This window comes from Pestalotiopsis fici (assembly GCF_000516985.1).
Source record: "Pestalotiopsis fici W106-1 unplaced genomic scaffold PFICI_Scf_2, whole genome shotgun sequence".
Taxonomy (NCBI): Eukaryota; Fungi; Ascomycota; class Sordariomycetes; order Amphisphaeriales; family Sporocadaceae; genus Pestalotiopsis; species Pestalotiopsis fici.
In genome coordinates this window covers 6,136,598-6,160,592 of record NW_006917092.1, presented here as the reverse complement: position 1 = coordinate 6,160,592, position 23,995 = coordinate 6,136,598, and the positions used below count along the sequence as shown (strand labels likewise).

The window sequence follows — 23,995 nt, the reverse complement described above, 5'->3', positions numbered from 1 at the left end:
GTACGATCGGCCCAAAATCTCAGCGAAAACAAATGGTTATTGCCTCCCGCTGATCCACTCAGCCACTCTATTCTACGCCCTATAGCCACAACAGTGGGCAGTCCCAATGCCCCCACATCAACAGTATAACCCGGTTCTCCTATTTTCCCGTGACTACTCAGTAGTAGAACTCGGGCAGTTTCGGGCTGAGATACATGGTCATGTACAATCCCGTCTTGGGTGTGTGAGTGATGGAGATGTAAGTATGGGTTCCTACACTCTTGCCCGTAATATTGTGCTTGGGACTAAGAAGCGATATGTTAGTTTTCAAGAGCGCAACATATAATGGAGAATTGGGAGAAACGTACAATGCCGTGCCCAAGTCAGACTTATACCTCGAGGCGAGATCAGGGTGACCATGGCTCTCGAACCAAGAAGCCAGCAGCTCGCTAATCTGCCCATCCGTCTTACCAAGCTGCCACATTGGGATGTGGAACTTGACATCAATATCGGGCTCCGAGCCTTGCGAGGAGCGCATCTCGTAGACGAAAATGCACTTGTGGTTGCCGATACAGACCTTGTCATCAGAGGCCGGGTCGGAGCTGTCGAGGCCAAACAGGTGGTACCAGAAATCACTGATACCCTTGAGGCTGGCATCCATCTTGGGGCCCTTCAGGCGGCCACCCAAGTTGTACATGTCCTTGGCCTTGGCGAGCGTGTCCGCCGAGGAGCGGAAATAGACCTTGAGGCGCGAGCCGGGCGTTTCGGCCACGCAGTCATTTGACAGCAGTCCCATCTGCGGCGCCTCCTCCGGTCGCGTGAACGTTGCCAGGTACGACTCAATGGCGTTCAGCGACCCGTCGTACGACGAACCGTCCGCCTTGTTGCACTCCTTGACCGTATCGCCAATGATGGTATTGGCCGAGATACCGCTCTGGATCGCACGCCAATGCGGCAGGAAGTATGACTTGGCCATAAGGTTGCCAGAGTGCTCCAAGTCAAAAGCGATCCAAACGCGGCTGCGAGGGAAGTGTGCTGGGTGCTTTGCAATGGCATCATCTACGCAGTCGTTGGGTACGTTGGTTGCCTCAAGAAACTGGTTGAATCGCGTGAGATCCATACCAGGAACATCCTTGGAGACTGCTTCCAGGAACTCCTTTGCGCCGAGCTGGTTGATAGGATCGCTGGCTGTGCCAGACTGCTTCGTAACCGCCTCAATAGTGAAACGGATGGTCTGTTTGGAACTCTTTTCTTTCCAATTGAGACTGTACTCAAAGGGCGACAAATCATGAGTAATCCAAGACCCGTAATAGGGTTTGCCGTCGAGAGGTCGTGGCCCCAGAGCCGGTAGAATCCATTGGTAAAACCAACGGAGGTAGTGAAGTTGCACTTCCTTGGTGTAGTGATTTGCCTCGAGGAGCGAGGCCAAAGGCTCAGACAAGGCACCCCACCAGAAGGCTCGGTCTTCACTGTCTGTCTCAATGCCTTTATTGACCTCTTTCAGGTTGGGTAGAGGCTTTGCGACATGGCTTACGCCGTTGGAAGGGGTTGAGATAGCCATAGTGACAGAGTTTGAGGCTCTCGTGGGATGATCTGATAATGTTTGTGATTCGGGTAGATTGCGGTTTCTGGTTAGTCTGATGTCAGCCTGCCCCTGAGGAAGAGTCTGAACAATGTTTGACAATGGGGTGGGAGATGACAAAGATGTGTTTATTAAGTGACTTTTATACGACTTGCTTTGGAGAAACATGGATACCCTCCTTTTGGTTAAATTACTTAAGAGAGAGATTGTTGTACCAAGTTCAAACGCCACAGTGTTACGCAACTATGTTTCATGCAGTCATCCCGGATGCTACACACACAAGACTGCAGCCATTACATCACCGGAGGATGATGACAAAGTTGCCATAACATATTCTAGGGGTATTATGCAGGTGAGAGGCGGTTAAAAGTTTGGGAAGTTTTACCTACCCGTAAGGATCAATGCCGGCACTTTCTGCGCTTACGTTACAAAGTTACGATACATTGCATATGATAACGTCGTGTAACACTGTATTCTTGCATACTCCGATGTTGCCTATCATTATTCAGTGATGAATAATTGCCCTCTTTTAACATGTGATGCACTTAATAATAGCAACGAGCAGCTTTGTCATGGATACCTATACTGATGTTTGTCTGGCCTCAAGTGCAAACTCAACATTCACCACTTATCGACCTCAAGAAGGAAAGCAATCTTCTACGAGCCTTCTAAATACAATATCCATCACCGACAGTGCTCAGGCAATCCATAACATCATGACTGCCCATGACATACATAGTCCGGCGGAGGGGGGTCTTCCCCCAGTCGTCCGTCACATACTCGGGCACGATGCCGAAGGGAAATCGGTGTTTCTGCCTACAGATTGTGATGGCCATCACCGCAAGATTGTCAACAATCCAGTTATTGACAACAATCTCAACTCGACTGATCAACAAATCATTGATTTTGATGGCGAGGTGAACATCAAATATGCTTGTGAGAACAAGGTCAACACACCACGTGCTCAAGTAGATATAGGCTTAGGCTAACGCAAAACACAGCTAAATGTCAGCGAGGAAAGCAGATCTGTTTGCCGCATGATTGACTTCACTCCGGGTAGCGTATTACCGATAGACCGTGTCAACCATCTTGACTCCGCCGTTGTGATCGAGGGTGTTTTCAAATTGATTCTCGACTCTGGCGAGGAGCGAATTATGCAGCGTGGCGATGTTGCTGCTCAACTCTCTACCACCCACAAATGGGTCAACGCGACTGGAAATGGGCTTCTGCCTGCTCGTATTTTGTTTATTCTGCTCAGAGCGAACAATTTACATACAATTAGCAGGAAGGTGCAAATAAAGCCAGACGTGCCCAGGAGGAATACTATCAGCTTGGTGAGCCTTGAAGTCACGGACAGACCTCATCGCAGTAAAGGTCCAGACTTTTACGAAAATGACTTCTTTGAAAGTGAATTTTGATAGTAATAGAAATTGTTACCTAAGTAATCATATGATCATGAACGGGTATGTGATGGCGCACCACCATCATTTACACTTGCAGCTGGCCGTCCCGTCCGCCACCCCCACTGTTAGAGAATGAATTAGTTAAGCAGTCTCCCGATGCTACCAAAAGTCGGATTGGCAGATTGATTGATACACATCATGTACCCCCTACATGCAGCAAGGTACCATCATGAGGGTGTGCACCATGACAGGGTACATCAGACCTCAACCGATTATAAATGCTTTCAAATCATATGCGGCTTGAAATCCAATCACGATTGTAATGAATCGTTTGAAAGCTTGCAGTACAAAACCGTCCAAATGATTCTGCTTTGTGATAACTGCTGAAAACTCAGGCATTTTCCATTTGACTAACATATGTAACTGGCTGCTGCTACAGTTTTAAATTCTTATTGTCCGTTGCGTGGCTTACTTGTGTGGCATGAACGATTGCTGTACTTAGATGTTTAAATCTTACCTGCATGCTCCTTCGGAACACGGAAAAGTTGCAACAAGGCGGCATAACTGTGAGCCCTGACCAAGCTTACTATGCAATTAAAGATGATCACTCATTATGCGAGTGTTAATAAGCTGAGCCTTGGCTGAGATCAGTCAGGGTCTTTAAAAGAACCCGGTTCGGTGGCCGAGCTCGCGTGTTCCAACACAGTGCTAATTTCAAACTGGTGTAAGGACATATGCCTCTTAGCTGGTTTTGTATGCTTTGGAAAGACTTCTTTCCTTATATATACATTCTTTCCTTCCATCTTGTTTACTTGTCAACTTGCTATACTACCACAACTTATACTGCAAAGGACCTTTTACCTTTCGTGTTGCTCTACGTCAAGATGGCCCAGCAAAAAGTTATCAAATACACAGTTGAACACAACCGCAAAGATGGTGTATCTGAGGAGGACTTTATAGAGTGGTTCACCAATACGCTCATACCCCAGATGGTTCCTGTTATGCAGAAGAACAACATCTTGAAATATGCAGTTGTGAGTTGCGGAACTAATAGCTCGACATGGCTGCTTACTAATGCATGGCGATTGTTAGCATAAGACAGATCACCAGATTAGCACAGCCTTCCAGTCTCAGGTGGATAAGGTGCGGCCTGGCTGGGTGGTGAGCAAGTGTGACCTCATTTTGGAGCATTGGGTCAATGACTTGGGAGATATCATGAAGCTTTCCCAGGACCCGGAATGGGCAGCTGCCCTAAAGGATCAAGACGTGTGGATGGATAATTCCAAGTCCAATATCCACATTGGTTATGACACGATATACATTGAGGACGGGACCATCACCAATGTACCCCGAAAGTGAAGGGGCATGAGTACCTGAATACTTGCTTCAATGGTCTTGCAATTTGCCTTTACATATGAAACCACTTCATTCGCAATGGGGAGAATGTAGGCTTAAAAGCTAGAAAATCCAACTTTAATCCGGTGGCTTACATAAAAAATGATCATACGGGATATCTGCAAATAAGTGATTGTTACTCTGATCAGTTTTCCTCAAGAATTCTAGAATGTTCATAACCTTACCGTAAGCAGGATGTCATGGCATACACTGACTGCCCCCCACTGTCACACTCCCGCATCATCCGTACATAGGTCTTGGTTCGTAATTGTTTCCAAACAACTGCCAGCATGCACCCTCATTGCCTTGCTTGTACCATGATTGCCCATAGGATGTGACACAAGAAGCATAAATAAATACATTGTACATTTGACACGAGTATGAACCATAACAAGAAAGCACTTGTAGTCAATAACAACAAGGTACTCATTTTAATTCCGCCATCCCGCCCGGCTGTTTGCCAAGGCGCTAGGGCTAGGCATGTACTGACAGGCATTCCTTTGTACCATTGACCTGCCCTAAAGAACCTCCACACCTGCGTCACTAGCGCCAAGGATGGATCCGGCGGTTGTGTGGGATCTCATGCGGGTGAGATCGAAAAGTCCCGTGGGGTAACCAAAAAATATCAGCTTTGGCTTGAGAAGACGATTACAGCGGCAATGCAGGTCAGACCGCTAAACAGCCTCTAGGCAGTTATTATATGTGACGATGCAACCATTTTGCAGCATACCCGGACATCCGACCAATCAGAAGATAGTATAAGGAAATACAGGGATCTCAGTGTACTTGAGGACGGGCCACATTCTACGGTATAAGTAAATATGCTGTTCTGTACTGCTACACAGTAGGGCTCATGTTTGGCCCCTGTAAGCGGCGGGCTCGGAATTCATGCCGTTGTCTCTCATGTACCAACAAGAACGTCAAGTCTCACTCAAATCACCACAGACAGAGAGGTTAGTGCCTCTCGCCCTGCCTCTCAAGCCTCTCCGCCCACCTTGTCCCAAAAGTCGCAGATCCGTGCTAAGGAAATATGCATGTGCTACGTCAAGTGAAATTCAGGGCAAGTCTACGCAAGTGAACAAGGTGAGACAAACACGCTGAATTACAAATCAACGAACAAAGAATTAGACTTCATGTTGTTATCAGGCATATTCCCCCTCTGCCGCCCCTCCTAGAACTGTGATATATATATTTCTCAAATTCAACCCGGTAGTCTAGGCTAGCTTCCCATTGCATTCCACACCATATCATCCAAAATCGGAATTATTCAACCATGTCTGTATACGTTATCACTGGTGCGTCCAAGGGAATCGGGGTAAGTGTCCCCTCGCACTCCATGCAGGGCATAGGCTGATTCCGGCCTAGTTCGGGTTTGTCAAGAGCATTTCGGAAGACCCCGCCAACCTAGTCGTCGGTCTGGTCCGTGACAAGGCTGCCACCGAGAAAAAGGTAGCCGAAGAGCTGGGTGGCCGGACCAACATCCACATCCTCCATGGTGATCTTACCAGCTACGAAAGCCTGAAGCAGGCAGCTGCCGACACTGCCAAGATTGTTGGCGAGCGTGGCGTCGACTACCTGGTTGCCAACGGAGCCTACCCTTCCCAGTTTGATGCCTATGTCCCTATCGGCGCATTGTATGTTTCATTTCTCCTTGTTTTCTTGTCTATGACTAAAAATACCTTCTCTTTAGGGGCGACCAGGTTGAGGAGCTGGAGGAGGTCTCAGCGAAGCTCTTCAAGACCAATGTTGTTGGCAACATCCACCTGTTCAATCTCTTCATCCCCCTTGTCAAGCAGAGCAAGGCCAAAAAGGTCATTGCCATTTCCAGCGGCCATGGTGACCTTGACTGGATCAACAACAACGACATTGAGATTAGTTCGTTATACGGTGCCTCCAAGGCGGCCCTGAACGTCGTCGTGGCCAAGTTCAGCGTGCAATACAAGCCCGAGGGTGTGCTCTTCTTCAGTCTTAGTCCCGGAGCCGTAGAGGTCGGCCACTATGACAATGGTATGTGTGCCTCCTTGTCTTGAAGAAAGATTAAAACATCAGGACACTTCCACTAACACATTTTCACAGTGAGTCCAGAGCAGGTCCAGGGGTTGATGGGATTCATGGGCAAGATTCAAGCCTATGCTCCTCACTTCAAGGGTGCCGTCCCGGTAGAGGATGCCGTCCGAACCATCAGGGCTACATGGGAGAGAGCCAGCATCGAGACCGGGTATGCCGGTGCATTCGTCTCGCAACATGGCAACAAGCAGTGGCTGTAGACTCGGGATTCTGATCCATTTCACTAGTTAGACTTCTTTATTGGCATAAATAAACCATGTACCAACAAGTTCAAGTATGAACACTCATGAGTGCAATCAATGTGATTAGGTACATCTCAAGTTTGAAGTTTTTGCAACATTTGGACCAAATTTGGCGACACTGTATGCCGTCCTAATCATGGCGAGCTTCGACGTTGGGCCTTGTGTTGTCATGGGAACCATGTCGATTGTAGAATTCGCACCACCAGAAACTCGCGGACTGCTGGCATCCTGTTTCTCGGTGACCATGCTCATGTCGTTGTTCGTCTCCAATTTTGGCGTCGATGCCGTCTTTATAATAATGACCGCCACATGACTGCAGTACTAGATTGTGTGATCTCGCCTTGTGTCTGGGTCATTTTGTGTACCGGTGCAAACTCCTTCTTCATCGACGCCTTGGGTAGCCAGACCTCGCTATGCGTCAATATTCAAATGGACCTGGATACACTGTCGATCAGTAGTTTAATCCCCTTAAGTATAATCTGTACATCAAGTTTAGGTGAAAGGCTTGCTTATGCTTCCAGTCAGGATGGCTCTAGATGGATATTGGGTGGTTATTACCATTCTAACCATGTTGGGCAACACCCAGGAGAGACGACTGGACAATGGCAACATGGTGACAATAGTGGCGTGCATCACATGATTCACTCACCCAGTGCAGCACTCTTCCATCCAACGAACGGCAGCGCTTTAGTGATTTGCATAAAATGCCCTGCATAATTGCAGGGTCTAGAAATTACATGCAAGTATAAGTATGTATTCTCGTCTGCAACGTGACTGGAATTGGACTTATCTTTTGGTCGAGTTCCAGGGGCAAACGTCGACAGCCGGTACAGTGAGTGATGATATTGGACCCTGCTAAATTGCTAGACTTTCCTATGCCAGGCCAAACGGGGAATGCACTCAACGCCGTTTTCGATTGAATTTCGGGCTTCATTGGTAATAAAGCAGGAAAATCTCTGGCAAAACTGTCATCGGGGAATTCCTGATGAGCAGAGGTCTATTAGGCTCAATTCTAAAACTTAAACAATTTAGCAATAAATATCGAAACACACGTGGGCTGGACTTGTTCGAAAAATTCCCCTTGCATTATTCCGTCCATATAAGCATCCCCTATAAGGGTAAAACCACCACTATCCCCTTGCGGACGTCGCACGATCAGAAACGATACATCCCACAGCAAACTCACCTTGTCGCCAGCTTGTACCAGTACATGGCCAAGGCCAAGCATTCCTTTAGCCGTCTTGAATAGCGTCCTTCCCCGGTTGACGATGCCCAATCGCCATGGCCGGTTTCATGATGACATTAAGCTTTTCCTGGAGGGTGTCGTGCAAGCGAGTATTACCACAACACGGCCCGTTCCTGACAAAGTCGGCTTGAGCCGCAGTCAGGGTATCGGCATCGATACGTTCTCTTCGCATCATTTGGCGAGTCAGCGCTCAGATTTCCGCGGCGACAGGTTCTGGATGGCCACCAGCAACAAATACTATTCTGGTCAATAAGTGATAAATGTAAAGCTACGAGAGAACCTGCCATATATTGTTCTTTAAGAATCCACAAATGACAGAAAGAAAAAAACCGCGAGTTTCTGACTAATTCTAAACACGCAGCCTTGTCCTCGTTTGCAGCACTCCCTTAAGCACCGTGGGAACCTGTTTCCGTAACGATTCGCCTAAATATTAGCGTAGTCTAAGGCAGAAAGTCAAGCCCTCAGAAATCGCTAAGTGCTTTCCATGCAGTGTTTACTATGGTCTTATCGTCCATAGTAGCTCCGCAGCTAAGAGAGTATGTATTAGTATGTACCCAGTAGCAGAATCAAAGCTTAAAGAGATTAGCTCCTTAGCTTTCTAATTACACATAATCAACCCTTTATATTCAGCCAAGTCCAGTGAAGGCATCCATACCGTGACACAACGTTGGTTTCAAAGAGCCGAATCACATAAAGTGAAGCAAAACTCAGAGCTATCCGTATTAGTCTACTATATGAAATCTGAGAGAAAATATGCTTCTCTTCGATTGAATTACCCATTATACAAAGCTCTTCGGGCTGTCTCTCCCAATGGACCAAGTGATTTAATTTTCGCTCTCCGTTTCTAACGCGGAGTTCTACGTCTTTAACTGGTTAACTTGGAGATCCCTGATGTTTGTCTCATCGCCATCCTCTGTATGCTTCGATAGACTTCACTGACCCACTATAAGACATTGGGCGTATGTAAGAGTTTGTATTATTATAATATTGTTGCACGAGGAGCTTGAAGTCCTCTCGTGCCCTAGAGATGGTGCACAGGCCACTTGTGCATGGGCCACATTCCCTGCCTTAGCCCCGATAGCGTGTTCAAAGCGTGACTTACCTCGACCATACCAATATTACCACTTTTTAAGGACTTTTCCAGCTCATTATATTTATTTCTCTCAGAGCCCTGAAATACTCTGGAGTCTTAAGATAGGCTTTTCTTGTCTAACATTTTCTTCGTCGTGTTGCCAACCATTTGCGAATCAGCATGCTAGAAATCTCCAACCGTTATATATCGTGAGTCAAGGCCCTAAGGTGGAAGCACTTGCCAAAATTGTTTCCTACCAAGAGCTCGTCCCGGTCAAACTTTGAATATGACCGCGAATTTGGATAAACAGCTAAGCAGCGAAGAACCACGTCAATAGATGACCATATCAAAGTATTTCGATGACGGCCTTCCGGGCGTTGCAGGTGTAGCTGCGGACGCCAATGGCATCGTCATGATTAGAGGCTTCGCTTATTCTTCAGGACAGGGCATAGTATCTCGCGCGAAACAAATGGTTACCCAAATCAATTGAGTATAGCCAAGTTGGCCTCACCGCTTTCGCAGCACCCAGCGTACTGTGGTCTCAATACAAAATGGTTAACAGCGGCTCGCTAGCTGCTGTGAGTGCTCACCATTCAAACTTGCCCTACCTCCCGCCACACAAGGCTCTAACTCTTAGATTCTTTCTAGGTCAATCTTCAAAGACTCATCCCCAACCGTAGTGGAGGCTATGATCAGATTGAGTGAAGCCACTTTGCAATTGAAGTCCGAGCCTTCCCCAGGCCGCCATCCAGCACCCTGCCGTTTAGTGAATTTAAACCAGGTGAGTTTATCATCTCCAATATATAGGCTTATCGTCCCAACTATAACCTCTGGTCTGTTCTCCGTGCCCCACTCGTCCTTTGTCCACTTCCACATAAAGGTAACGCGTGCACCGTCAAATAGCCCCTGGGGTATATGAAGCTGAATATATTCGCCACTTGGGGCGTACTTTGAATGCTTGATAGTACCAGCAAATCGTGCACCGTGGAAGCGATGAACACCCTTGGCTTTGCCATGGAAGACCTTCTCTCCATGCGCACCTTTCGTGCGGCCTGCCACCACGACCAGTTCATTGGATGGGTCTAAGGCCTGTGGCTGTGGAATTTCGATCCGAGGCTGACGCACTCTATCCGCCTCGTCCTTATTATGTTCATAGTAGAGCTCAACCAATTTATCAGTGAACGACTCTGCAATCGTATGTAAAATTACGACGCCAGCCACTTCTTCAACCCCAGCGAAGAGTATGACGTCCCGAATAGCACTCTCAAGGAAATTGGCTACGCTTTGCCAGTGTCGAGGCCAGTCACGCTCCTGATATGCAAGCTGAGCTCGTTTGAACGAGTAGACGGTGCCAACGTATGGGATAAACTCTACAACAGAGTAGGAAAGTGCTTCAATATTTGTGAACCACTATGAAAAACATCAGCGTTAGCTATGTAAAGCCTGTTTAGCGTTGGAGTTGGGCTTTGATACCGTTGAAGCCATATTGGTACGCTGGTATTCAAAGAATGGTTTGAATTTGAAGCAACCTCCCCACGATCGAGATGAGAAGAATTAAAGTTGGAAAATAAGTTGCCGTTCAATTTAGGGATACTGTAACAATATGTTCTTAGGTTTATGGCTTTTATTTTAGGAGAATAAAGCGAGTATATTTTTCATTGAATACCAATAATATGTGACGTATCTTTGGCAATGAGCGCATTGAAGTGTTAATGCGATTGCGCTCAACTAATCTTGCGTATATTATTGTAATTATTCCGCGGATTATCATTCCATAGGTGCCCGCAATACTGGTTAGGTACGGATGCAGGTTCGGAATGCTGCCATACGCTACAGCTGCAAAGGTGCTCACAAAATAGATTAGGCACGAATGCAGGGTTCCATTGCTGCTATAAGGCGTTGCTACCATACGCTACAATCCTACAGGTACCCGCAACAATAGTTAGGTACTGATGTAAATTCGTGTGTTGGAGTCGCAAGAACTTGCTGAATCAGGTTCCAACAGCATAAGTGCCACACCGTTACAACCAGGTGTCGATGTGGTATTTCAATGCTCTCCAGTGTCACATGTGCAGTATTGCTGTGATATAACGCGAGATCATCACCCAATGAGCCGGAATTACAACGTTGGAGAAACTGGGGCAGGACTTGGCCATGTAAGCCCATTTGTTGGGCGCAATACGACAGTTCAGGTATTGATCTCCTTGAGCGCTGAATTCCTGCCTCTTTTACCTACCGCTCAACAGGATAATGGACCAGAAAGATTGTAATAGTGCAGTGCAATCACATCGACGCTGGTAATTTACCATTTATAGCCGTTTGCCATACAAAGTGAACGTTGATTTCGCGAAGTTACATACTTTCAAAACCTCAATCTTTCTTTTCAAAAAGCCCTGTTGCATCCATAAGTCCAGGCAGGAATATAACCCGTTCCCCAAGTACGAACCTAGTCGAACCTGAATCTTACCACGCTGTCAACGCACCTCCTCCTTCAATATCTTGAGTGTTATTTCGCCATGGCGCGGATGTCAGCATCTCCATCGACCGTCGATTTCAATGACGAGATCTACTGCTTCTACCAGGGCAAGGGGAACTCTGGTGAGCTTTGGTATACTATCCTCCGCGAGAATCGCTGGGGAGGCGAGCACAAAGTTCCTCGGACGACTTTGTCAGCGGAACCATCTGCTGTCGTCTTTCATAGCAAGATTTACTGCTTCCATCAAGGCAAAGGTAATTCTGGCGAGCTTTGGTATAATGTCCTAGATGGAGAACGTTGGGGAGACGATCAAAAGGTCCCCGACACGTCCCTATCCGCAGGACCATCTGCCGTTGTTATCAACCAAAGGATCTATTGCTTCCATTAAGGCGGAGGGAATTCTGGTGAGCTTTAGTATAATATCCTGGATGGAGATCGTTGGTTAGGTGATCACAAGGTCCCCGACACGTCCCTATCAGCAGGACCATCTGTATTATTCAATGGCATTATGCTTTTCTGCTTCCATCAAGGGGGTGGGAATTCTGGAGAGCTTTGGTATAACATTTTGTTACATGAGAAATGGAGAGGTGATCAGCAGATTCTATAATTGATCTAGATTTATTATAGCTTGGAACTCCAGCGTAGAATCGTAACGGGAGAATCTGGATAACTCAAGGATGAATTTGTAGATGAAAGGCAAAGATGGGATACTCCTTTTGATTGATACGAAGCCTCCTGCTCAAGAGAATAACAGAGCCAATCGCTCAAGCCTATCTCAGAGGATGTCAGACAGTCGAAGATGGAGGATTGGAAGGTAGGTATCGATAAAATTCGAATCATCTTTAATCGCATACATGAAAAGGCGCGCTCACTTCTTCCGTTGATCGTACCAGTAAAATTACTTCCAGGGAATCTTGTCATCAAGCTTGGTCGCGATTATGAAAGGGGAAACAATACAGCGAAAATATCAAAATTGTGTGGATTCCTACCATCGGGCAAAGTGGTTGAAATGGGTGCTGCCACCAATCCCCAAACCTATATGAACCGAGTACCAACGGCGATATTGGTAGCTTGCCGTGGCTTGGTAACAGGCCCAACTCAAGAAAATGATTAGTCACCGCCGTGCCATTGGTGAAACTTGCGCCCGTTGGTTGGGCAGATGAATTAGGGAAACGACAGCATCTAGAACAACCTGAAAACTGGGCAAAGAGATCCTTGCTAACCGCCACGGGTTTGGCCGGCGTAGGTCCACATTATGACAACGCCGGCGGTTTGCCAAGACTTTAAGTACACGACAGAGGTTCTAAAAAGGCCTGTAAATGCCATGGAAGCACAGGCATTTATTTTTTTGCTGCGGCTTACGCAATGCGCATTGTCTACGCGTACAGTCCGCAGTGGATCGAGTCATTTTGGCGCCGTCTTTTGCTATCAATGATATGCTCTATGTCCAAGGCTGTATTAGGTATTTTAAGCTTGCTCGTCTTAAAGTGCATGTAAGTGTTTGACAACCAGTAAGTGAATTGTGAAATAGTCGCGAGTACATTCTCGCCTTCATTCAAAAATTAGAACGATGCAGGTATCAATGATGCCGTCAATACCAAACAGTGACCCTCTTGTATTGTTCTCATAATGGGTGACGGAATCACGGCATTGAGTATGTGACTGGGAACGACGTCTTCATCTATCTTTGCCTATCGTGACCTTCATCAAAGGTATAGATCCAGGAGCCACTATGGAGCAAGGCGTCGTCATGCCTGCCTAGCATCTAAGCAACACAGCCGTGTTTTCCGCTGGCCATTCCTTCCAGATGCGAGTATCCATACTTGACGAGAGACTCATACAGCAATGTATCTATAAGTACGGATGCTGCCACTCACAATGGCAACACTTGTATCAGCAATATCCTTCTCAACACTCGTTTTCGTTTCAATTTTATAACAACACGATGTATTTCACTTCTGCTGCAGCAACACTGCTGCTCGGTGCATCTTTCGCAACTGCCGCTCCTTGTTCCAAGCAGCGTACTTTCTACAACGGCACTTGTACGGCAGAGACAGTGACGATTCGAAAGGAATGGCGCAACCTTGCAGAGAGCGAGCAGGCCTCGTATCTCGAAGCTGTTAACTGTCTCATGGAACTTCCGGCCAACACTTCCCTGAGTGGCGTCACCAACAGATTCAGCGACCTTCAGGCTACACACCGTGATAAGACCAATGCCACCGTCAATGGTGTTTTCGTTGGCGATATTATCCACAGTGTCGTGAGCGCCTCCGTGCCCGATTTAACTCTTAGGACATGATATTCTGACTCTAGCTTGATATATCAGGGCCAATTCCTTCCATGGCACCGCTGGTACATTTACGCTCACGAGGTGATGCTGCGCGACCAATGCAACTATACTGGCCCTCTTCCCTGGTGGGACGAGGCCAAGGACGCCGACACGGGCAACGCCTTTAGCTCCCCCATGTGGTCCGCCGACGCTTTTGGTGGCAACGGAACCGGCTCGGACCTCTGCGTCGTCGATGGCGCTTTCGCCAACCACACGGAGCACATTGGTCCGGGCTTGGCCAATACCGACTATTGCCTGGACCGTTCCTGGGATAATGAATGGGCTGTCGAGTCCGCCAACTCCACCAGTGTCAAGAACTGCACCCGTCACAACGATTATGAGACTTTCTGGCAGTGCATGGTCGCTGAGAAGAGTACTCACAAGGGCATCCACACCGCCGTTGGAGGTCTTGTAAGTCTGAATTGAACTCACCAATGTTTACCTTATGCAGTAGATATCTGACAGAGCCTTGTATAGATGGGTGACAAGGACACCTCTCCCGGTGACCCAATCTTCTTCCTGCACCACAACTATGTCGATCGCATCTGGTGGCAGTGGCAGACTGCCAACCCTGACAGCCGCATGTACGACATGTCCGGCACCACATTCAACACGACTTATCTCACTGTCGAAGGCATCGATGCTCCCGATGTGGCCACGGCGAGCCTGGACTATGTCATCAACATTGCTGACATTCTCCCCGACGTAATCATTGGCGATGTCATGAATGTACAGAACGGACTGCTGTGTTACGACTATGACTATTAGACGGGTATACAGGGATCTTGCGATTTTTTGTTTTAGAGATTAGATTAATGCCTGCTGGTCTGGACTCTACCTCGCTCTAATTCGCGGACCCGAGCAGGCGGGTGTTGTGTAGATCTTCAGCCTCATAGATTCAGAGATAGACTTGGTGATGCACTCCGAGAGTAGCTATCACATATTATAGAGACGCTTTTTTTTTTCCTTGCATGATATTGCAATACTTGCCTTTGTACTTTGCATTCTTGTGACATTTTCTCGCCATGTTTCTCGATCTCAAGTGCAATTGCTTGCGTCCCTTGCCTGCTTGCAAACAATACGAAAGAATCACTTGGCGCCGAGAGGACGCGGCATGTTAATTCCGTTGCCATGAGCTTGTCGTGGGTGCTTGATTCAGCCTTGGCCCGATCTGGATTCTCTTCCCGTCGTGTCTACGCGTAACATGGGCCCTGCAGCAATCTTTTCGAGCGTCCTCTGCGAACCACAACGCTGGGTCCGCTGGCTGATGAAGTACGATTCCGTTGCCCCTGTGGCTGGGTTACGGAAGGTGGGCGAACAAAAGAAATGTGCGGAAAATAAGGATCCTTAGTGCGGGCTACTGGGTAGACCTTAAATAGATATCTCCGGACCGAGCGGAGTCCGAAACCATTAAGCTCAGAACCTACGCCGTCAAAGCTCGGAGCTCCGAAGGTTATTTCTGTACGGGGCCATTCCAAAAAGGACTTCTCCACTTTGCACTCGACGACTTTCGTCCTCAAGAACAAGTGAAACTGCAAAAATTCGACTTTGCCCCGTAAAGCCACGCGACCCTTGACATTCCTGACTAAGTTATATTGAGTCAATCTCGCGGCAACCTGCATTAGCCTTCTGTCGTAACCCTGTTCACAGATGCCTATATTTGTCCCAACCCGGACAGCCTGAGACGTTTGCCGGAATCTCTCTGTCGCGCAACATGCTTAATTCCTTTGTACTTTCAAGCTTGTGACAAGGCATTCAACTCGTACAAAAACAAACAGCGTTGTCAGGGCGGGGCTCAAAGCCCGATTCGGGATTTCAAAAAAAAAAAAAAAAAAAAAACCTGCGACTAAATTGTCGCTGGCGCCGGCATTCCCATAGCCTTTATGATTTATTCGGTATGAAACTATAATAAGCTCTGGTCTTTATCAGCCAATACTGCCGAATCCATTGTCTCCAGTTCGGGTCTGAGAAACTCCGAGTCGCCCAAACAGGTATATTCTGGGTTTATCACGAGCATTCTCGGGCGTATCGAAAATTCGTTGGCTTATGTGAAAACAGGCAATCCAAAGCAATTCGAGGAGGTCATTGTTATTATTGTTATTCCTTCTTTCACTAATAGCTGCAATTTAGTTTCAACTTTTTTTAATGTCTCCTTTCTTATCGAATTAAAGAATAAATGGCAGGATAGAAATATCTCAATAAATCCTGGTTTAGTCGGCACTCAGAGCAATCTGGCAGTTGTCAGTTGTCGGCGAAAGATGTAAGGATTTGGTAAGAAATCTGCAAGACTGTTGATTAGATGAGGTCGCACTACTAGTGACGTGCAAAAGCATTATGAAAGTACCTCTTTAGCAGAATGGGTTCTTTACCTTAATCCTTCAAGATTTTTCTTTTCTTTTTATCACCTAATAAATAAAGAAGAAAACAGAAACATAAAGATCTTGATATCGAGACAGAGAATGCGCTCATGTTGTGGCCTGGATCAAATTGACGCGAGAATATGTTTTATCCGACTTGAGACCTTGACTTCATTATTATCAGGTACTGCCCAGGTAGCTTTCTAGGTATCTTGAAAATAAGAAAGAAAAAAAAGATAACGGCTATCGTTTTGTTCCTTTCTGATCAAAATCCCAAGTTGCCTGAGCGACGTTTGTCTGCTACCTGCAGGCGCCGGCGGATTGTCTGCTTGCGAGGCACAAGTTAAACAGTTTCTGGGGCGGTGATAGAACAAAATGGAATGCTTTCCTCAGGTATAATGAGGGTCGGTAGTATATAGAGTCTGTCAGTGTAATTTTACGCTGCAAAAGATTTCAGATGATTCGAATTCATCAACCTGATCAGGGCCGTGTACTCGATCTATACTCTGGCCATCGGACCCCCTTCCATGGACTCAATGATGGGTTCCCTTGATCGGAACCAACGAATCGGCTCAATACGCAGGATACCAAACGAGGTCCTGCTCGGTATTGGGGAGCACCTGGGTGTCAGAGATGTTGCCAGCCTCGCTCGCTGCCGCCGCTCTCTGAACATGAGCCTTACCTCTCTCATCTATCAACATGTTCGTGACGATATTCAAGTCACCCTATGAGCAGCTGATCGTGGAGCCCTGGGTACCTTGGAGAAAATCTTCCACGCAGGAGCCGATCTTGATAAGGTTTGGACTCAGATTCAGGATTTTCAAGTCTGTATCCGAACACATCAACTGACGCTTCCCGAAACATCCCAAATACGATGAATTCGTTGAAGCATACATGTACCCTTCATAGAGCAGCCGATGTCAGTTTCATGCGATTCAAAAGCCAAGCACAGGACTATCCGAATGGGTCCGAGTGCAAACCAATGAGGTATACGGCATTGCACTTAGCAGCACAACAGGGACACGAGCAAGTTGTCGACTACCTTATACAGCATCAATCCAATGTCGATGTCATGTGCTGTCAGTCGTGTTCATGCACACGTCCATGTCAATCCACCTACCCTCCCTCTGATTACAGACGACCACTATGCACTTATGAGTGGACTGCTCTTCATCTAGCCATTTACCACGGTCACTAAGGTGCTCCGAAGAAGCTCATGGCTGCAGGGGCTTCCTTCTGGGTCTCTAAGTCTGGTTCATGGAGTCCCTCGAGACCAACAGCCAACAACAATCCTTACACCACAAGAAGTCCAATTGTGCATCATCCAGTTAGTCCACCCGATTACTCGAAGCCAACAGCTTTGCTTAGTGCTGCCGCCGCGGGTGATACATCTATGATTGCTACAGTGTTTTGCCACTTCTCACTGATCACTGACGACGAGATGAAACACGAGGCTCTTCTCAATGCATATACCCACAAGTGCATGCATGCATCTAGGGCTTAACTCAATCACGGCGCCAACATCGAGGATCCCAACCCTTCCAAGCCGACGATACTCATGTACGCATGTGCTTTAGATAATTTCGTTGATGCTCTATGCTGAGTAAAGTTTGATCTAGGTTGAATGGAAGTGTTGCGCGAATGCGGTAGGATAGCTAGGAAGCCCCTTCATTTATCTCGGTCCCAATGTTCAATACTAACTCCAGGACAACCAGGCTCCTCGACCTAGGTGCAGATGCAGCAAGGATGAGCGGGCAAGGAATGACACCTTTGAACTGGCTATGCACAAGAATTTCTAAACGTGGCCGTTATCGAGAGCCGAGTGAATCACCCAAGCTTCGATACACCATGGAAGTTCTTCTGAAAACCGGAGCGGACCCCAATGCAAGTAGTGCTTCAACACTGCTTCCGCTCAGTGTTGCTGCAGTATGGTGCGAAATCGATGTGATTCAACTCTTGATAAAGTATAACGCAAACGTCAACGCCCGCGATCCTTTGGGCGAGACACCACTGGAGTCAGCGTGTAACGCAAGACAAAGGATGCCCGCACAAAAAGTGATAGCAACTATCAAGGTCCTTCTAGATCACGGCGCATTGGTGAATATCACCTTTTCCTACGGAGAAACGATCCTCGGCCACATCTTCGAGATTCGCCATTGGGAAAATGAAGAGCTTGCTGCCCTTCTCAACCTTACCCTCGTGCACGGACTCTCCAAAGACAATAAAATGGAGATGATCAACTATTTGGGGCAGTTATTTGATGAACGTCGCTTGGAATGCTGCCAGATTGTCGTCAAACACGCGAAAAAAAAAAAAGAAGAAAAAAACGAATCTTGAAGAGAGCATAATTGGGCGCAGTTGTTGGTTTGAGGCTCCAGCGTTGGGGTCCCGTCCAGGAATGATTTCAAGTACAGGACTCGAGACGGATGAGAGTCCCTTCAGTCACGCGTTTGGACGCATTTGAGGAAATCTTAGATAGGTACTTCCGTGAGAGCCTTGTTCGGCCCGGATATCACTTTACTCGGGAACTAGGTTTATCTTTGCTGCTAATGGCGGCGAAATATTGTGATTGATTTTAATTGACTCATCGGACCATCCAGGTAGAAAAATGGCCCTGGCAGATATTTAAACGTGTGGTGGGACAATTCCTGGCCTTTCCCCCCAATGTTGCCTCTTCAATTTGCTAAACCAACTACCCACCTTGCCATGCACTAGGTATGCCTGTAAACCAGAAAATGGCGAACACGGCTCCAAGCCATAGTCAATTCCCCTGGCATAAGCTTCCAACCGAGCTACAGCTTACGGTCCTAGATTTCTTGAAACAGCCGACTGCACCTCCAATCAAAAGGAAAAGGAAAAAAGCAAAGAGAATCACCCTCAGGAAAAAAAGGCCGGCGCAGATTGTGCACGATCTGACGGATTACTCTCTAGTTTGTCGGGACTGGCAGTGTTTTTTCGAGCCGATCATCTACAAACGTATGACTCTTCATCAGTCGGACCTTGCAGATTTCCAAGAGATCTCTCGATCTCGTACAAGCTATATAGAATGGGTTTGGCTGCGCCTGGAATTCCCTAAGTATACCTCTCCGACTCACCAGGATCCGGAATCTTTGGAGGAGTCTCGAGCCCACAATGGAATATTCACAAACGCCGTCTGGAGCTTGTTCAAAATCCTTAGCACCTGGGAGACACGATCAAGCAGTGGCATTACATTGGAGCTTAGTGCGCATTCCCTTGCCGATGCGCGTTTTGATTATAAGCATCTCAAATGGCGCATCAATGACACGGCGTGGAAGCGTCATGATAGCCCGGGGCCGAAAAGAATACTGCAACATCCAGTGCGGCGCTGGACCCCATCACACCATCTTTCTATAAGACGGCTGTTTGGATCAGATCCAGGACTCCAGTTTGATCCAAGAGCATTAGCAGCACAAAGTGGCAACACTTTACCGCAAGTACCAGTGATAGAATCCATTTGTATCCGCCGACAGTTCATGAGAGCCTTTTCAGTGCGGGATGGCCTGGACGATATATTCCGGTCTACACCCAACCTTGCAGATTTCAGATACGAGACATGGCGGGTAGTACCTGAGAATGATCGCTTTAACTTTCAATATGGTTACAACAACGGTCCATTCATCCGTGACTGGGATCACACCTTGATTTTTTCGTTGCTATTAAGGCAAAGCAAGAACCTGAAACGAATAGCTTTATTCCAAGACGACAATGTTGCTATTCTGGGGAGAACAGATTTACCGGACCCAGCACCATTCCTCGGGTACAGTCTTGCACGAGCGAGTCACCATCTAGAGGAAATACATGTCGGCATGTTCCTTGATGCTAAAGACTTCTTCTTCAGCTTTTGGCCGGGTACACGAAGTCCTCAACAACGAAACTTCCAAACTTTGCAAGTGGGACCCGAGGAGTATTGGGGCCAGCTCCGTGATCTCTCGCTGTGGTCTGTCCATCTTCAGCCGAATAATTGGGATATACTAGTCACAGCAGCAGGTCTTGCCGCAAGGAGAATGCCTCAGCTCAACAAGTTGGAGCTATGGGGTGCATTGCGTCCAGATGCATGCATTTTCCGTTTTCGTCGAAGCGTACCCAGAGCAAAAATAGAGCTGCTCAGTACTTGGGGCGCCGAGATCACGCCCGAAGTGCACGAGGCATGGGCTCAAGTGGCAAGAGATCACGACTGCTACCTGGAGGCCGAAGAATCCCGTCTACCCCGGCACAACGTAATTGGGTGGCCCGTCAGAGGAAAGCACTGTATTGTTGAATACCTTCCGCATCTGGAGTGCAAGGACAAGTTACTGAACGAGGTTTCACTACAGGTTAGTCGTCTCTACTATTTCTTCCCCTATTGGCATGTCGTCGGGCATGTGAATTACACACATCTTTGTTTGTTCCCTAATGCGTGTGATTTACTCTTGATTTAGCTCCTCAATGACCCGAATTGAGCAATTGCTGATACACTTAAAATAGCAAATTCTGGACGAGCCACAGTATCCGTTATAATGGCACACAGCATTTACTAGGATCGGCTTGTAAAGAAAAGAAAAGCTCGATATCACTTCATTGTTCAAATAGTTTCAGCATTGTTTAATTATCTGCTTTTGCCCTCCCCGCTATTCATTTTGGTAACTTTGCATTGATAACGGAAGAAGTTTGATCGCAAATTCCCTCCTCGGATAATACTTTTTTGGCGATGCGGCAATTTTTGACTGTAGAATATTTCGCCCCTTGGTAGAAATAAAATGTATCGGGTAGCCAGCTCGTATTTTTGTGCTTCATCCAAGTGATAGGCTGATACTCTATTGATAGAGCTGCTGTATCCTGTTTTTCACACTACCAGGTAGCCCGCCTTCCATCACCTATCACCGCGCGACAGCAGGATTCTATGTCTTTAGAGACATGATCCCTTCATCCAGCAACTAGATGGAAACCGATCGATGTAGTCTTCATGCCATAGTACCGGATATACATTTTGAATGATGTCGGTGCGTCCAGCACTGGCTGTTTGAGTGTAGGATGCGGTTCAACCTCTATACAGATAACAGTAAAAGATGATGGTACGTACGCCTGAGCCGCTTGAGGAAATGATGGCATCATGATGGCAAATACTACCTTGCCAAAAGTTACATTGCTCGTAGGGGTGAAAAATATGTATGTTGATAACTTGCGTCTCTGTTGGCAAGTCGGAATCGGGTTTGGGCTCCTTGGCTTCATTATAGCTCTGTGAGTCAAGCGCTTGGACTGGTTTAGTCTGGTAGGCTTGGGGGCTGTTGCAAGTTGGTTTACGGCACAGCTGACGGTTGGGTGATACGGCCAACGTTTGAATTGCATAATTGGCTCGTGTCTGGCAAGGTGGCGGATCCCGGTCATGATCTGATTTTGCAATGCATTTCCCTAGGTCATCATGACTGGGTTGCAATCAGCAATTTCCTCAATATAATTCCATTGCAGTCAGGTCAATTGGCAACTCACACTCCGGAAGGGGTGATCTGCCCGTCGTCAAAGATATGCACCAATGCGGCAAGGTACAGAATATTACCAACGGGATTCATGGTCACATCACCAACATCGCAAATATTAAGCAAAATCCTGACTGACAAGGACCAAGTGGAATCGAATGGGCTCCCAATTTCAAGGCCTACTACATATTTGCAGGGATACAAAGGGTGAGAGTATGCTGTCCTATTATGTATACATACAATGTGAGGAACTTCACTTCTGGCCCCCGCCAGTCTTCCATTGAACGACCTGCGGAGCTCCCAGTGCTTAAGTCCGTACCATTTCCAAACATAACTGGCCGTCCACTCTGTCCTTTGACCAGGCGAGGAGCCCAGTAAGCCATTCATCACAACACCCTCGAAACCAAAATATCATACCACAAAGCCTTTTTCCATAACAATGTCTCGGCCCACTCCGCTTATCAAGTTTGATGTCTGTATCTACAAGAAGAATGGCATGCCCCAAGACGAATTCATGAAATGGGCTACGACGGAGTACCCGGTCAAGGCTGCTCCTCTCATCAAGAGGTACGGTATCGTGAAATGGACACAGGTAGGCTATGCTACACTATGAATCCCCGACTCATTTCCTGTCAAATCATAGATACCTGACGCATGACGTTAGACAATCCAGCCTGCTGGGTTCAGAAAACCTCTTCGTGATTCCCTTCAGAACAACATGGGTAGATCAGCCTGGACGGTACCTGATTATGATCTGGTGACGACATATTGGCTTAAGAGTTTGGACGATATGCACGCCTTGACAATGGATCCTGAATGGGCAGAGCTAGAGAAGGATGCATCTACTAAGAGTAACATGTCGATTGGCCATTTTGTCGTTGGTCACGAGATTATTCACTTTGAGGGCAACAACAGCACTGCGGATGCTTAATTGCAAACATAGGATAATATGTGCAGGCCATAAATAAGGACAATAGCACTTGGATCTACTTAGCGTGACCATAAAGAGACTCTATCCCACGCACATTACCAACAAGACCACAACTCTCCACACGCCGGGTTTGGCGCCGTGGATGGCCATAATATCCTGCGAATAAAGGCTTACGAAGTGGAATATGAGGCCACGCAACCTCACTCGCAGAGCAATTTGACTATGATGGATTACAGGGAGCCAAAGGAACGTCACGGTTTCGGAGCAAGCTGAGGATTAAAAAGGCGGCAATGTGCCTACCTCTAGAAACATGCATTTCTAGATGGTTGAGCATTATTATTATTTCTGCCTGAGTCAATATGGTCGCGAATAACAAATTTGATGAACTGGAGTAAATGGTTGTTGAATATTCCCCGTTGCATTGGCTGAGCATCTTTGATATTGATGATCGAATTCGCCTGTACTATGGCTCGACGCCATTTTTACACACTAACTTAGCACGGGCTGAATTCATGCCATGCAGTTCAGGAACAAGCCACGCATTTCACCGCCTCTCTTTCGCCGTCTGAGGGGGCAATTGACATGGATATGACGATACCATCACTCCCACTCGAGATCTGGACTAGGATCCTCGGACATGTCAGCGAACCACACTATCTACCCCGCACCTGGCTAAACTGCCGGCGCGTATCGCACGCGTTCAAGGCCGCCACGGAGACGGCGTTCACAGACGTCTACCTGCGCCGTATGGTCATTCGCACGGAGCTCGCCGAGATTATTGACCTGACGTTTGCCGGGTTCGCGGAGAACGACCGGTCCGTGGTGTGTTTTGCCCATGCCCCGGCCGACCGGCGCGACGCCCCACCTCGCATGCCGCCCGAACTGATGGCGAGACTGGAACAGCAGGCAGAGCGTGCCTGGACGCGCGAGCACCAACGTTATCTGAGTTCGATAGAAAATGGCTCACCGTCATTACTATATCAGATCTGGCTCATGGGTCATGTGGAAGATACCGGCTTTCCAGGTCTGAAGATGGACATTTCTAGCAGGAGCATGTGGTTTGAGTGGAAGACGTTGCTAAGTACCATGTTTGGGGAGATTGAGTACAGAAAGTGGCTTCTTCGGAAAGAGATAGAAGCGTCTCTTGGTGAAGGAAACGAGGAGAGTTGGGGAGAATCTCCGCCGCAAGATGCCATCAGTCGCGTGGCCAATATTGAGATGCACGTCCGTAAGCTCAGACCTTGGAATGCTGCCTCAAAGCCTGGGCGCGACCGCAGGCAAGAGTGGCAAGTCAATTCCCTACAAGCTTATCGACCTGATTTGGGTGTCTGGTGGAGGGAAGAAGAGAACTGGGGGGTTGTTTATGATGAGGTTCATCCTAGATATCCGCAAAGACCGCCTGAGACATGATTCGGATAAACACTGCCTTGTCATTTGTGGAT

The 23,995-nt window shown here is 47.3% G+C and overlaps 10 protein-coding genes across 10 annotated transcripts; 8 read left to right on the top strand and 2 right to left on the bottom strand.

The window, feature by feature from the left end:
* Positions 1–157: 157 nt before the first annotated feature.
* On the bottom strand, positions 158–1,540 carry PFICI_04042 (uncharacterized protein; the record flags this gene model as incomplete). The annotated part of the gene is made up of 2 exons (XM_007832623.1): positions 158–284; positions 348–1,540. The coding sequence occupies 2 exons, from the start codon at positions 1,538–1,540 to the stop codon at positions 158–160; spliced, it is 1,320 nt and encodes a 439-aa protein (XP_007830814.1).
* A 737-nt stretch (positions 1,541–2,277) lies between these two features.
* On the top strand, positions 2,278–2,979 carry PFICI_04041 (uncharacterized protein; the record flags this gene model as incomplete). The annotated part of the gene is made up of 2 exons (XM_007832622.1): positions 2,278–2,508; positions 2,563–2,979. 2 exons carry the CDS (start codon positions 2,278–2,280, stop codon positions 2,977–2,979), a joined length of 648 nt encoding a protein of 215 aa, XP_007830813.1.
* An 869-nt stretch (positions 2,980–3,848) lies between these two features.
* Positions 3,849–4,323, top strand: PFICI_04040 (uncharacterized protein; the record flags this gene model as incomplete). The annotated part of the gene is made up of 2 exons (XM_007832621.1): positions 3,849–3,998; positions 4,057–4,323. The coding sequence occupies 2 exons, from the start codon at positions 3,849–3,851 to the stop codon at positions 4,321–4,323; spliced, it is 417 nt and encodes a 138-aa protein (XP_007830812.1).
* Positions 4,324–5,632: 1,309 nt separating this feature from the next.
* On the top strand, positions 5,633–6,626 carry PFICI_04039 (uncharacterized protein; the record flags this gene model as incomplete). Its single annotated transcript, XM_007832620.1, has 4 exons — positions 5,633–5,674; positions 5,725–5,993; positions 6,050–6,366; positions 6,436–6,626. The coding sequence occupies 4 exons, from the start codon at positions 5,633–5,635 to the stop codon at positions 6,624–6,626; spliced, it is 819 nt and encodes a 272-aa protein (XP_007830811.1).
* A 2,993-nt stretch (positions 6,627–9,619) lies between these two features.
* PFICI_04038 (uncharacterized protein) lies at positions 9,620–10,471 on the bottom strand (the record flags this gene model as incomplete). The annotated part of the gene is made up of 2 exons (XM_007832619.1): positions 9,620–10,396; positions 10,460–10,471. 2 exons carry the CDS (start codon positions 10,469–10,471, stop codon positions 9,620–9,622), a joined length of 789 nt encoding a protein of 262 aa, XP_007830810.1.
* Positions 10,472–11,502: 1,031 nt separating this feature from the next.
* On the top strand, positions 11,503–11,850 carry PFICI_04037 (uncharacterized protein; the record flags this gene model as incomplete). Its single annotated transcript, XM_007832618.1, has 1 exon — positions 11,503–11,850. One exon carries the CDS (start codon positions 11,503–11,505, stop codon positions 11,848–11,850), a length of 348 nt encoding a protein of 115 aa, XP_007830809.1.
* A 1,557-nt stretch (positions 11,851–13,407) lies between these two features.
* PFICI_04036 (uncharacterized protein) lies at positions 13,408–14,559 on the top strand (the record flags this gene model as incomplete). Its single annotated transcript, XM_007832617.1, has 3 exons — positions 13,408–13,722; positions 13,789–14,202; positions 14,269–14,559. 3 exons carry the CDS (start codon positions 13,408–13,410, stop codon positions 14,557–14,559), a joined length of 1,020 nt encoding a protein of 339 aa, XP_007830808.1.
* A 3,437-nt stretch (positions 14,560–17,996) lies between these two features.
* Positions 17,997–20,608, top strand: PFICI_04035 (uncharacterized protein; the record flags this gene model as incomplete). The annotated part of the gene is made up of 3 exons (XM_007832616.1): positions 17,997–18,347; positions 19,142–20,482; positions 20,588–20,608. 3 exons carry the CDS (start codon positions 17,997–17,999, stop codon positions 20,606–20,608), a joined length of 1,713 nt encoding a protein of 570 aa, XP_007830807.1.
* Positions 20,609–22,061: 1,453 nt separating this feature from the next.
* On the top strand, positions 22,062–22,553 carry PFICI_04034 (uncharacterized protein; the record flags this gene model as incomplete). Its single annotated transcript, XM_007832615.1, has 2 exons — positions 22,062–22,214; positions 22,287–22,553. The coding sequence occupies 2 exons, from the start codon at positions 22,062–22,064 to the stop codon at positions 22,551–22,553; spliced, it is 420 nt and encodes a 139-aa protein (XP_007830806.1).
* A 582-nt stretch (positions 22,554–23,135) lies between these two features.
* Positions 23,136–23,963, top strand: PFICI_04033 (uncharacterized protein; the record flags this gene model as incomplete). Its single annotated transcript, XM_007832614.1, has 1 exon — positions 23,136–23,963. One exon carries the CDS (start codon positions 23,136–23,138, stop codon positions 23,961–23,963), a length of 828 nt encoding a protein of 275 aa, XP_007830805.1.
* Positions 23,964–23,995: the final 32 nt, after the last annotated feature.